This window comes from Elaeis guineensis, chromosome 4, assembly GCF_000442705.2.
Source record: "Elaeis guineensis isolate ETL-2024a chromosome 4, EG11, whole genome shotgun sequence".
In the NCBI taxonomy this organism is placed as follows: Eukaryota; Viridiplantae; Streptophyta; class Magnoliopsida; order Arecales; family Arecaceae; genus Elaeis; species Elaeis guineensis.
The window spans coordinates 44,450,259-44,464,664 of record NC_025996.2 but is presented as its reverse complement, the minus strand read 5'-3'; the positions used below and the strand labels follow the sequence as shown (position 1 = coordinate 44,464,664).

Below are 14,406 nucleotides of genomic sequence, written 5' to 3'. Positions count from 1 at the left end.
TATGCAATACTTGATCAGAAATTTTCAGACTAATCTTCTTTCCAAATGTGATAGAAAGCACCAAACCTTGGCTTGTCCACTGCTAAGACACCCTGGTCCGGTTGTGAGGTGGGCTGGGTTTGAATCCCTGCTGGGGCAACTAGTATCATAGAGATAGTTGTATACTACAAGAGAGGCAGTGAGCATGCTAGAAACGAGATGAAATGTTGGGAATATGTGTTTAACCTAAACTTTGTTAGAACTCTGGGAAAGGAAATGCTACAAATAAGATGGAAATCTGCAATATCCAACATAATCCTTGCTAGCCAAATCATGACCAACTCCTTTAACATCTTACATTATGTAATAAGATAAACTTACTTCTATTGCTATAATCTCAAATAAAGAGCTGAGACATGATTCATCCTCCCGAGAAGTTTGTTTTATCATAGCATAAGAAGCATTAATATTACAATGGATAGATAGATAAATAGATTGATTGATGGATGCATGGATGGATGGATAGATGGACTTGGTCTTGGGTTGAATTGTTGAACAACAGGAATTGTTTTGTCCAGTTTAGCAAGACTTATGTCTTCCACGTCTTTTTAAAGGAAAAAAGGACTGTTTTGAGTTTGGGCTTGAAAAGAGGGACTGATATGTCAAAATCCCTATCTCAAATAATGAATTCTGTTGAGGATTAGAAACAGATAGGATAAAACAATTTGAAAAGGATGAGCTACAAATTATCCACTCATACAAGGCCTATTATAAAAAGTCAATTGGATTTCATCAAGTTTTCATTGTCAGTTAGTTTTAGTGATTCAAAATTGTTTCTTTACTTTCACTATTGAGCAAGTTATCAACTGGGTGCAGTTATCAGCAGCAATTGAGAGCTGCCTAATTTATCAATGATGGCAATCGGCAATTGTGCATCACCGCTCCCCTCCCCTGGCCTCTATTATGTATCCTCTTCATGCCTATATTATTTACTCTATTAATGAATGGAAATTTCATTGTAGAAGAAAAAGAAAAATGAAAGACAGGTTAAGTGGTGGAAGAAAGAAAAAATCAAGCAAGTTGAACCAATTAACAAAATAGCAAGATCATGTAGAAATCATCTGTATAGGATAGTGTAATTCCCAAACAACTTGATGAGTCACCATGAGGGATGAAAAATAAGACTGACTAACTTTATAAATAAAGATTTGGGAGAGAGCATGGAGGAAAAACCACAAAAAAGGGATGCTCGAGGATTTAAATATCAGTCTCTTCTGGAGATGTCTTTTCTTTCATCCATATCACAGGCACTCCACTAGGAAGCCAGTGAAAGATGGAAAAGAGGTAGAAAAAGAGAGGCTGAATATCAAATCAGAAAGTCCTTTGTTGGTCCCGTGGTAGGACATGGCTGAAATGCAAAGTTTAAGTGGAATTCCCTGGCTGGATTGGTGCTGTCTGAAATGAGATCAGCGGAACATTGTATGATGCCCTTTAGATGAGAACTCAAACTCTTCCACATTTGTTCCAGGAAGCATGGATGCTTAAAACTGCATGTTGTGGCCATATCTAATAAATATTGTAAATTAACATTTTCTGATATGGCTAGGGTAAGTTTTGGGTACTTGTTTTAAGCAGCATATTTTTTAAAGTTAAAATTGGCTTTTAATACTACCTGGTACATTCAGGAAACTCTGAATACCCCCAGCAATAAGGACTAAACAGGGCTGTGCTTTTTCTTTCTTTGATTAAAGTTGACCTTTTGATGATGGATAATTAAATTTAGGGTCTATCATTTTCTTGTTATTAATCATTGTGTGAATTGTTGTCTATCTATTTGAATGATGACAAAATAAAGTTTGTGGATGTTGATGTTATTGCTTGAGCATGAACTATGTTATAATAACTACTGATGCCTTATGGATGTGCTGTGTCTGCATCCCATATATGTGCCGAAAGTAGAATGTCTTGTTTAACTTTGACAAATTTTCCAGCAAATAACTAGTTTTTGCATTTTGACATTGCTCCATTGACTGTGCTGGCAAAGGTATTGATGTGAAGAGGTGATGGGGACTTGAGGAAAATATAGAAATTGGCAGTAGACAAGCATTTTAAGCAATCATTTTGATTTTCCTCCCTTCTTTGGGATTTTTTTTAAAGAAATGAATGAAATTATGCAGTAAGGTAAAATTGTACCACTCTACGCTTGTAAAAGACAGTATTCCTTACAATAAACACCAACCGAATGAACGAGGTTGAAATGCAATAATGTGATTTATATATTTTGCACATCTAATATCTTCAAGGTTATTATTTGGTTTGATGCATACTCGTACTTAAATTGTGCAGTTTACCATAAAAGTTTTTGAGTTCTGGCATTCATATTATTTACACAATTTATATCTAGAATTCAGTTTACTTATTCTGCTCTTGCTTTTTCTGAAGTTTCTAACTTCAATGTTGTTGCACAGTCTTGCATCATACATCACGGAGGAAGATATCCAAAAAGGAATCCTCTTCCCTTCTATATCTAGGTAATTCATGTCTCTTATTGTCATGAGAAGCTTTGCTGTCACAACTACTACATTTTTTGTGTTTTTCCCCCTTCTACAATCCATTTTCTTTCTATTTTATTTAGTTGTTACAGAAAATCTTTGAACTCTTATGATTGAATAATGTTGTCATGTCTCACATAAATAGCAACCTGGAATACATTACCTGCAGACAATCCGTATGAAATTATATATATATATGATAGGAACGTTCTTTTATTAACTTGACAAAACAGAACTATGTAACCTATAGTTTTTGGTTAGATAAAATACTAGCAAAAGAAAAAATCAACTATATATGTATTCTGTTTACTAGGATAAAATGTTGCTGTATATTAAAAAATATATGGTGCACATGTAACATAGAATGGTAGCTTGGATGGATCACCGGTTTTAAATGGGAACTTTATTGACAGGGATTTTTGGCTGCTAGGCATTTAGTTTGAGCAAGAGCTCCAATTTCATCTTCATTCGTGATATGAAAATCTTTGAACAAGTTGATTGGCAGAATTCCAATTTTTTCAAGATTGTACAATCTTTTGCCTCTTCTGATCTTCAAGAATTCTTCCTTTCGGCTTCTGTTTGTCAGCCCATTAACTTTCAATCAGCTTTCTAGTTACACTGCATGCCATCCGTGTGTCGCATGCCTGTGCATAAACCATGGAGCTGAATAAGGAGTTCTGCTTGAAATCTGACATCAACGGACATAGCTGAGCTTAAATTATCATACTATATATAAGGCCAATATAGAAGTTTATTTGAGCAGAGCAATAAGAATCTTCCCATAAATTGTCACACCTTTAATTTGTAAAGAGTAATAAATAAAAGCCACTGTAAAAGTTTAATCCCAGCAGAGCAATTTGTAATGACAATGCGTGGTAAGAAACTTCAGAGATTACTACTAAAATCGAGCACACCATGCAGGATAAGGCATATTACAACACAAGTTGGAACTGCTGTTGTTCATGCAGCCGTTGCTGAAGATCTTGCTGAAGGACACGGTGATATAGGTCTCAAAGAGCTGGCATACATGTCAAAGGTATCACAAAGATATGCTTTTTTCTATTTTAATATTTTTATTTAGTTGATTACAAGAACAATGCTGACTGGAAACTTTGACTTTCAGTCAAGGTGATCAAGTAATTTTCCATTTATAATTTTTGTTTCAGGAGGAGATAGTGGAGTACGTATCTCGCAACATGTGGTACCCCATCTATAGCCCTCTTGTTCATGAGAAATGAAGCTAGCATTTTTTTTATGAGATTTGACAATCTCTATACAAACATGATTTTTTTTTTTTTTTTTTTTCTGCCTCTCTTTTTTCTTTGTATGCCCTGAATAGGGTTTTGGGAGGCAATTTCCGACAGGTGCTATGATCTAAACAAATTTTGTTACTTGTTATCTTATAGCATGATATGGAAGTTTGTCTAATACGTTACATTAGACACATCTTATGGAACTCCCTTGTTCTGTCCATGAGAACTTATGCATGTTCTGACTTGTTCTTGCAATCAAATTGGTATTCTGATGCCCTGATGAAACAATTGTAGAAAGCAACAATCCCCAGTCCCTACCAAGAGGGGTCGCAGCTCAGCCATCAGATCGCTGAACCTCCTGTTTGTTTTAGTTTGCTTGAGGAATGCAGTCGAGTGATTATCTTTTAATAAACTGAAGATACACATCATGTATTCTAAAGTTTTTAAAGGTTATAGTAGCTTCAAGGGAGTGTAGATGATCGCAGAGCGGCAGAGATCTTTTAAGAAAAACAAAAATTGGTCAGGGGCGAAATGTAAAAGAGAGTAGCAACATCGGTATCGCAGATTTTGAAGCCCCGACCAATTCTGATATTTTCTTCCCTTTCTACCACTAAATGACACCAGACATCTCTTCTTGTTTGCGTTTCATAGAGCAATTCGGTTATTCAGCTGAGGTCCCTCACTGCAGAAGTGGGACCTAACGTTTGGCGAGCCAATCGCTTAGAGGGCCCACTCCATGCCACTAGAGTATTTCGTTCTTGTGAGAGAGGGGGTGATAATTTCATGAAGTTGTGGAGAGCATTGGAAAGCAGGTAATTTAAGACTTGTGGTAATATGAGTGACCCTTCTTGTCAGTGACTAGCCATGATCTTTCATTTAATATGGATTTTGCCATCCTGCTCCTAAAAAAACCATACAGCATGCAATGTTCCACCATCCGGTTCAAAATAGCCGGCTTAGATCAAGTATTGGTTAGCTGGCAGTACAGGTGAAAAGTGCAGGAATTTTTTTGCAATTTCTTTTAAAGACCATGCGTTGATCCAAGCTAGAGGAGGAGGAGGGGGTGGTTAGCTGGCGACCAATATCCAAGTCAGATTTGGTCAGTGGTAGCCGGATTTAACCAGCAGCTAGTCTGAGAGCTAGAGAGAGAGAGAGAGAGAGAGAGAGGAAGGAAAAGGGGAATACGGAGGAGGGATGAAGCGAAAACGTGGAGGAGAGACTGGTTCGGTGGCCGGCTGGAACCGACCGGGAACCGGATAGGTTCACCCACTTTTTCGATGGTCTCACATGCGTTTATATATTTTTTTTATTCGTTACAACATATGCGTCTATGTTATTAAATTCTAATTTCTATCACCGAGACAGATCTACTCCCTTGGTCAACGCCTTAGATCCCGCCACTCAATATGTTGCCTGTCTTCGGATCCCCCCGACCCAATCACAACATAGTTTTTTTTTTGACCACCCCAAAAAACAATAGATCATACAGCTGGATTCATGTGGGCCCCACTGTGCTTATTTCAAATTGCTGCCTACATATATTGTCTCGATTTATTCATAAAAAAAAGAATAATTTTATCCTGGATTCATGGTGGACCTAAGCCTCCATCAGCTCCAATAATTTGATCTATCCAAGACAAACATTGTTTCAAATCTATCCGTCTTTTTGTGGCTTGGAGAGATTCCTTGCCCATTGGAGATGCTTTATTTAGTCCATTATGTCCTTGTAAATTAAAAAATGTTATTATTATTTGAATTAATGATGTGCACCACCGACTCTCGGTGGGGAAGACACAACGGATTTTTAAATGGGATGGATACCCACTAGGCAATAATTAATAATTACTAAGCCATGGAATTATATGATCGAGAGCAAGGAAGGGGAACGTAAACCTACTCTATCCATTGTTTCCGGCTCTCTTCTGCCGGACGCCAGTCATGGAAGGAGCCATCGGCAGCAGCCTCGTAGAGAAGAGGTAGCTTGCCATTTCTTATCATGTCATATACTCTCTTACTAGGCCTCATTATATATATATATATATATACATGTATATTCAATTAAGTTTCTAGTGAAACGCTTCTAGGATCGCAGTTGTAACAGGAGGGAACAAAGGAATTGGATTGGAGATATGCCGGCAGCTGGCTTTCAATGGGGTCAAGGTCATACTAACGGCCAGAGATGAGAAGAGAGGCATGACAGCAGTGGAGAAGCTTAGAGAGGGTGGTCTTTCTGACGTGGTCTTTCATCGGTTGGATGTGACTGACTCTTCTAACATTGCTTCCTTGGCACATTTCATTGGAGCTCAGTTCGGAAAGCTTGACATCTTGGTAAGGAGATATATATATATGTTTGTTATAAAAAACTATCAAGCTTTTGGTTGATTGAGTAGGAAAAAGATTAGAGATGACCATAGAGTAGCCTATTCAGATCTTTCTTAAATATTCATTTTAAGGATAAAAGTAATGAATTCTTTATTTTTCAGACTGTTATGCTGGGTTGAAAATATAGAAAAAAATATGATAGAAAAAAAGAACTTAGTTGGATAAGGCACTTCTAGGAAGGTTTTTTTAAAGATAGTGATTTCTCCTCTTTGTGCAAAAAGACTTTTGAAATTCTATCCCAAGGATACAATACCCAACACAAAGATGATATAAGATTGTACTTCTTAATCACCTTTAATCAAGAACCCACATCGAAAAAAATGAAGCAAAGAAAGAGGGTTTTAAGAAAGTATAGAATAGAAAGTCTGAATAAAAAAGCAAATTATTCTCGATTTCAGATGTTCCATAGATTTATAAGAGTCCAAATGTCGCATAACTTCAGAAATGATGCAATCCTGTGGAATCCAAATGTTGTATATGATTCTTTTTAGAAAAGATACAATTCTATGGAATTTTTTATACATTGTTAAGTTTACGAATGGCTAATAACTATCCACGAGTTTTTAAAAAATTAAAACTTTAGATAACACATACCTTATTAGAAAAAAAATATTTAACAGAGTTTATCTATTTAAAAATTCTTATTTTTAGAAAATATATTAATTATACAACAATCCCCCACTTATGTTCTAATAATAATAATAATACTGCTAGTATCAAAAGATAAAAAAAAATAAATTTGGGTTTAGTATAGTGCAGGCCTGTGGTGGATTACCCTTGAACCTAAGGTTTGAATAAAAATTATGAGAATTGCAAAACTAAAACTATTAAACCTTAATCTTAATTAGTTAAAACTTGTTACTAATATTCACACTATGCATGGGTTCTTGTTATTAAGGCAACGCATTATCAGTCATGTGCTTTATCCCAATTTAGCAACTCTACTAGGGTTTCAACGATAACCCCTTGGAAGCTGTCCTAATGTCCTTCCTTGCAAAAGCAAAACTCATCAAGGGTCTCCACAATTTCATTATTCATCCCATATAAGCTATGAGTTTTGTTAAGGATATTGTTCAACCTATTTTGTTGTGGATATTACAATGCATTCACATAGACATGAAACTTTATATAGTTTTATATCTCCACTATTTCAAAGATAAAAGTGCACTAGAAATACAAAACTTCATGTTGACATTTCATGGATAGTAACTTGACTAAATTTTCTTTGAACTCTAAGTAGTGATTCTTCAATTATTGAGTAGAACCCAAAACTAACATCATTTTTTAGAGTAGGCTACAGTTAAGCTTATCTCTTTAAACTAGTAATACTCCCATGCCTCTTATGGTTTTAGTAATTTTGTCACTAGATAAAGGCTTTGTAAGGGGGTCAGCTAGCATTTGATATTTTAATTTTCTTATCAAGTTGATTTTCTACTCCTTCCTTAAAGATTTTAAATTTCTCAAATGCCTTATCTTTAGTTCTTATTAGAGATATATATATATATATATATATATATATATATATATATATATATATATATATATATATATATATATATATATATATATATATATATATATATATATATATATATATATATATAAGTGTTGGGCAAGTGCTAGTGCAGACTCAATGGGACCTAGAGAGGGGTTGCCAGCTGGAGGGATAGCTGTTGACTTGGAAACAAGCCTCGGGAGCCGACTTGGAGGGTCAGCTTGCCCCTGTTGGGTCGAGATTAAATTGGGGTTGACCGCCCAACTTGCTGCTTGAGGTCAATTTAGCTTCAAGCTAATCTGCATGCTTATCGCAAAGCTCTGTGCTAGTTGATAAAAGCTAATAAACCCTGCCTTCTATTGGACAATTGCCTTTTAGAAGAGTAGATGGGGCTATAGTCATAAGATGGGATATCATAGCGAGGTTGTAGATTCAAACCCCGAAGGTCCCTCGGGTGTCATTGAGAGGGGGAGGGGGATTGTTGGTGCTTATCATGGAGTTCTGTGCTAATTGATAAAGGTAAATAAACTCTCCCTTCTATCGGGCAATTGCCTTTTAGAAGAGTGGTCGGGGCTTTGGTCTTAAGAAAAAGTAAATTTTGGAATAGTCATCAATAATTATTATAAAATACATCTTTCATCATCTATTTCATTGATCCTTATTATCACATATATCTGTATGAATTAATTCCAGCAATGTAGTTGTTCTTTCTACTGGTTTGAAAGGAGTCCTAATAATTTTTGCTTGTACACAACATTCTCAATTACTAGTAGTTAATTTGAAGTTAGTTTTAGGAATTAATTTATGAGAAGTCATTCTATCCATAGTCTTATTACCAATATGTCTTAATCTATAATGCCAAACATAATATAGATCATCAACAATATAAGCAGAAATAATAACATTTTTATTTAAACTAAGTAAGTACATATCATCCTTGGCATATCCTTTCCCAACAAATAATCTCTGTTTAGAGATGATCACTTTTTGAGAATCAAATACAACTTTAAAATCATGATCATCAGGTTTCTTAGTAGAAATAAGACTCTTTCTAATTTCAGGAATATGATGAACATCTTGAAGAATGAGGACTTTTCAGATGTAAGAGGAAGTTGAACTGTCTTTTTATTAATGATAGCACTAGTAGAGAAGCTACCCATAAATGTAATTTTCTCATCATCAAAATTCTCATAAGTCTTGAATACCTTCCTATGAGGAGTCACGTGGCAAGTTGTATCCGAATCAACTCACCATCCTTCATCCATATTAATCATGAGAATTTCAGTGAGCATGGTAACCATTTCTTCATTGACTTCTATTATGTTAGCTTCATCATTTTTTTTTTCTTTGCAAAAGTGACACATCTTTGAAAGATGTCCCATCTTTCGCAAACATAATAGGGACCTTTACTTTTCTTGTTCCTCTTCTTGTTGAAAGCCTCTTTCTTCCTCTTGAAATTAGAAAAATTCTTGATTCCATTATGAAACTTGTTTTTAGGCTAGGAAGAGGATGCTGGAACTTTAACATTATGAATATTGTCATCTTTTCCTTGATTCTCAAGTTCATCTTTTTTACGTGCTTCACATTCAACTTGAATGTATTGCAACAATTCATCAAATTTTGGAGACTTTTTTTTTATGCTTTAAATATCTTTGGTAGTCATTTTATGAAGATGGAAGCTTATCAATAATTGTAGAAACTTGAAAAGTTTCTGAAACTGGTTCACCTGCATCAGCACAATCACATGCAATGTTGTTCTAAGTATTTACTTGCTCCATAATAGGCTTTGAATCAACCATGCATCTTAAAATCAATGTACTTGTTAATAAGGAAAGAATGATTTTTAGCATCCTCATTGACATACCTTTATTGGAGTGTATCCACAATTGTAGAGCAGTACCATACTTGTGAAATATATTGAATAAATCATTGGTCATAGCAATAAGAAGAGTGTAGCGGCATATATAGTCGTCTTCTAGCCACTTTCTTTGTTCCTCATTGCACTCTCCATTGCTTCTTTCTTATCGTGGATACGGCACGGTTAACACGTAGGCAACTTTAGTAATAGTGAATTGAAAATAAATCTTCATCACCCATCTTTTATAATTTAGCCTATCAAGCTTTTCAAGTCTTTTTATTTTTGTAGTTTGGATCTTGATAGCCATAGAATCTATTTGAAAATTATTATCTTTAAATTGTTATGCTTGGTTGAAGATATAGAAAGAAATATGATAGAGGAAAAGAACTTAGTAGGGTAAAGCACTTCCAAGCTTTCTTAAAGATAATGATTTCTTTTCTTTAGGTGCAAAAGGATTCTTGAAAATCCTATCCCCAGTATACGATACCCAACACAAAAGTGATGTAAGATTGCACTTCATAATCACCTTTAATTAAAAACCCACATCCAAAAAAATAAAGTGAAGAAAGAGGATTTTAAGAAAGTACTGAATAGAAAGATTGAATAAAAAAGTAAGTTAATCTCAATTTCAGATGTTCCATAGATTTATAAGAGTCCAAATATCGCATAACTTTAGAAGCAATGCAATGTTGTGGAATCCGAATGTTACATATGATTCTTTCCAGAAAAGATGCAACTCCACAAAATTTTTTAAACATTGTAAAGTTTCCTAATAGCTAATAACTACCTAAGAGTTTTTAAAAAAATTAAAATTTAGATAACACATATCTTATCAGAAATAAAATACTTAACAGAGTTTATTTGTTTAAAAATTCTTATTATTAAACAATATATTAATTGTATGACACATACAAAAATACAACTACTTGAGTAGTATGATTGGATTGCCCTCCTTTTTTTTCTTTTAAAAAAAGGAGAAAAGATAAAAGAAAACATTGCTTAATTAATTGTTTTACATTGCTGTTGCAAAGTTTCTATTAAGGAAATAAGTAACTTTTTTTAATTCATAAATTGATACATTGCAGGTAAATAATGCAGGAATTGGGGGAGCAGCAATAGACTTGGAGAAACTATCTGAGATTTTGAAGGACTCAAAATCTACAAGTGAAGAGGTCATGAATAAAATATGAATAACTTGCTCTCTTTCTGAAAAAGCTTCCTATTGTGAAATGCCACAATTCAATTCTTACAATAGTTGCACAATTCTAAGTGCTATGATGAGTAGACAATATATTATTATTTCAGTTAGAGGAGGTAATTTCTTATATGACCCGTAAATCCAACCTGCAACCAACCTCCTTTGAGCAAGCTCAGGCTTTATGTAAATGGGTCTGAGTCGGAAATTGATGGTTCCAAGTCACAAGTCGACCCTTCCCAACCTCTTTATTAAATCTGTTGAGTTTATATTTAGAGTCCTAACTGGCCTAAACTGTTTTTATCCATCTAACAATTGGGTTGGGTCATGACATACCCTGTTTAACCCATTAAAGACCCACTTAATTTGTTCAAAGATGGCTCAACCCATTTAAGAATAGCTTAGCCTATTTTACCTAATTTGATCCATTTATTAAATAAGTTATATAAGTCTAGCCGGTTTATCTATTTAATAAAAAAATTGAGTTTGTGTTTGGATTTTTGATCTATTTGCTTAATGGACCAATTTTCAAGTTGATAGATTTTTTGATTTGATTTATGTTTGACCTGATCTATAGCTGACTAGTTTAACCCGATTGCCTTCCCTAGTTTCTACTCATATCTTCTTGTATATAAATTGCATAAAATAAAAGTTATATTAATTATTAAAATAATTTTATAGTTTCGTAACTGATTTTTTTGGTTGGCAAATTAAGCTTCACTCTGTAACTTATAACTTACTACCGAGATGTTGCCAAGTATAATATTATTGACATATGTTATTCTTATTTCATAGAAAGTTGAAGATACAGAAGGTATATTTAATTGGATGAAGGAAAATTTTCAACAAAGTTATGAGATGGCAGAAGAATGCTTGAGAACAAATTACCATGGCGTTAAAGATGTTACAAAGGCATTACTTCCCCATCTTCAATCATCTTATTTTGGGACAATAGTAAATGTTTCCTCTACCCTTGGGCAACTTCAGGTGATGAACTATTGTTATTAGGTTATATAATTTTAAAAGCAAAAAGTTAAAATGGTTATCTTTGCTATTCTTTGATTTTTCTTTCAATGTCTTTTTTGGTAAAAGAAAGTTCTCTATTCAAAGAAATAAAATCTTGATTATTCATCCTTTCTTTTTCATGTGCAACACCTAGCACTAGCAAAGAGACATATTGGAAACTATAATGATAAGGAAACAAAAATAAATATAAAAAAATAAATCAAAAAATTCTCTCAATATTTTTTTATATCCAGTGCTTTAGAATTTTAAATATTCATATTGATGGATCATTTTTAAAAATCAACAATCATGGAAGATCTCCTGAAATCCTAAACAAATTTTGGATTTTGTAGATAATCTCTTTGGTTGAAGTTCTTTCTAACTCGATGTTAAATTTGATCAAAGAAGCAAGTCATAGGTGAGGATCCCCTGATATTTTAGAAAGCAGCAAGTCCGATCCTGACAATTCTTGCTGAAGAACATTGATTGATATATCATTGCAAAAGCAAGTACATAATGATTTATACTTTCGGCATTTAAGTGTAAAGTGGATCATATTTTGGAGAGAAAAGTGAAAAAAAAAAAATATCAAAGGAAACGGTCTTCAATTTCAAAACTCTATTTTTTATTCATATAGTATAGATAATATGATTTGAGATGGAGTTATCATGTTGATTATCTCAATATTTTTGTAAAAGCTTACATCTATCTTCTTCATTTTGTTGTTTCAGTGCATCCCAAATGAAGGTCTTAGACAAGAGCTAAATAACATAGATGGTCTTTCAGAAGACAGATTGACCGATTTATCAAATTTGTTTTTGAAAGATTTCAAGGAGGGCTTGCTTGATGCTAATAATTGGCCAACTTTTGCGTCCGCATATACAGTGTCTAAAGTACTTGTTAATTGCTACACGAGGATTCTTGCAAAGAGGTACCCTAGTTTATGCATTAACTGCAATACTCCTGGATTCGTCAAAACTGATATAAACTATAACACTGGGATCTTGACCACCGAAGAAGGAGCTAAAGGACCAGTGATGTTAGCCTTATTGCCTAAAGGCAGCTCCTCTGGACTTTTTTATGATCAAACTAAAATATCAACATTCTAAATATGGTGGTCTCGCCACAATAGTGTTGGTTTGAAAGAGAGATGATCTTCCCCTTCTTGTATGTTTGTATATCAATTATGACCATTTGTGAAATTGTATACATTATAAGAGTTGTGTATGGACATTATTATGTGTATGGATATCTATTATTTTTGTTTTAAATTTAATTTTTCCTTTAGTCTTTGATATAAGGATAATATCTTCTTTTTTATATATTATCTTTTTAGCATGTTATTGGAACAACATACTATCAATTCATTTAGTTTGACAGGCACTTTCCCATAATCTATTTATTTCAAGTTTCAAAAAATAAGCTTATCATGCACATCTTTGCAAGAAGGCCCTTACATTATACACGATGGAGTTTTCCTTCATTATACATACATGCGTGTGCACACACACATACAGGCACACTTGTATGTTTGTTTATTCATATGTAGATATGCATGGAGGCTTGCATGATATATCAATAATTTGAATCTTGCTGTAGAGAAAATTTAGTGAGTGAATCAAGGGAAATGAAAAGAGTCATTAAAAGGTGGAGTTATAACATAGATCATCTAAATGCACCCATCTTCAAATTTATATGATTTTTATCAAAAGAAAGAACTTTATATATCTGAACTGCACACTATTCCAGTTGTCAAATGCCTCCTCTCCTTAAAGAAAATTCTAGGTTCAAGTTTGGTGTGGTGGCCCTCCATATTTTAAGATCTAGACTATTTACTTTGGTTGGGTTTTCTTACTTTTCTCTCAAAAAAAAAAAAAAAAATCATGTATTGTTTTAATTTTATCAATATATTATAATATATAAACTTTTGATGAGAAGACTAGTATTATGGGCATGTGGGAATGCATGTTTAGAAAAAATAAATTATGGCACCTGTGACGGCTCAACCCATGCCAGAATCCCAGCCAAAGCCCATATAACAAAGCCCCCCCCCCAAAAAAAAAAGAAGGAAAACAGAGGAGAAGACTCCCAAAGGGAGTCTTCTTCCTCCTCTCGTCGGCTCCCAATCAGAGTCGGAGACGAGCTCCCTCCAGCTCTATTTAAGGAGGAGATCTCTCCTCTCTCCTTTCCATAAAAAATTTTAAGCTCAATCGGCGGTAATCGCCGAAAAAATCCCACGGAAGACCGTCCCTGTGCCGTCCAATTGCTCGCCGGAAAAACCTCGCCGGCGACGGAGGTAAGCCTCCTCCCCTTTCTCTCTTCTCCCCCTTCCTTCCCGTGCCGATGTGCATGCTCGCCGGCGACCGGAGTCGCCGGATTTTGTTGCGGAAGTAACCTTCATTTTTGCCGTTTCTTTTTGATTCCGACGTCGGTGGTCACCACCGACCACCGGGTTTGGCCTCCTCTTGCCGTCGGATCACCTCTCCTCCTGCCGACGGTCGTCTCACGCCGATCGTGCCGTCGATCGGAACACCAATGAGGGGACCTCACGGTCCCCTGTTTCAGCCCAAAACAAGCCCACGAGAAGAAGAAAAGAAAAAGAAGAAGAAGAAGGAAAAGAAAAAGAAAAAGAAGAAGAAGAAGAAGAAAAGAAAAAAGAAGAAGGAAAAGAAGAAAGAAAAGAAGAA

The 14,406-nt window shown here is 34.6% G+C and overlaps 2 protein-coding genes across 3 annotated transcripts in view; both read left to right on the top strand.

The window, feature by feature from the left end:
* Nucleotides 1-3,987, top strand: part of LOC105042873 (NAD-dependent malic enzyme 59 kDa isoform, mitochondrial) — a 35,485-nt gene extending 31,498 nt beyond the window's left edge. Inside the window, exons 17-19 of the mRNA XM_010920223.4 lie at nucleotides 2,448-2,510; nucleotides 3,453-3,567; nucleotides 3,698-3,987. Coding sequence (XP_010918525.1) covers nucleotides 2,448-2,510; nucleotides 3,453-3,567; nucleotides 3,698-3,769 — 250 coding nt within the window. The 3' untranslated portion in view covers nucleotides 3,770-3,987. The remainder of the gene's footprint in view (nucleotides 1-2,447; nucleotides 2,511-3,452; nucleotides 3,568-3,697) is intronic.
* Nucleotides 3,988-5,594: 1,607 nt separating this feature from the next.
* On the top strand, nucleotides 5,595-12,990 carry LOC140857506 (salutaridine reductase-like). 2 transcript variants are annotated; one of them, XM_073256481.1, is made up of 5 exons: nucleotides 5,595-5,760; nucleotides 5,869-6,112; nucleotides 10,605-10,691; nucleotides 11,510-11,701; nucleotides 12,451-12,990. In XM_073256481.1, the coding sequence occupies exons 1-5, from the start codon at nucleotides 5,723-5,725 to the stop codon at nucleotides 12,826-12,828; spliced, it is 939 nt and encodes a 312-aa protein (XP_073112582.1). In that variant the 5' UTR covers nucleotides 5,595-5,722; the 3' UTR covers nucleotides 12,829-12,990. The 2 variants fall into 2 exon arrangements, with proteins under 2 accessions (XP_073112582.1, XP_073112583.1); XM_073256482.1 differs by having other exon boundaries at nucleotides 5,606-5,760; nucleotides 5,877-6,112.
* The last annotated feature ends 1,416 nt before the right edge of the window (nucleotides 12,991-14,406 follow it).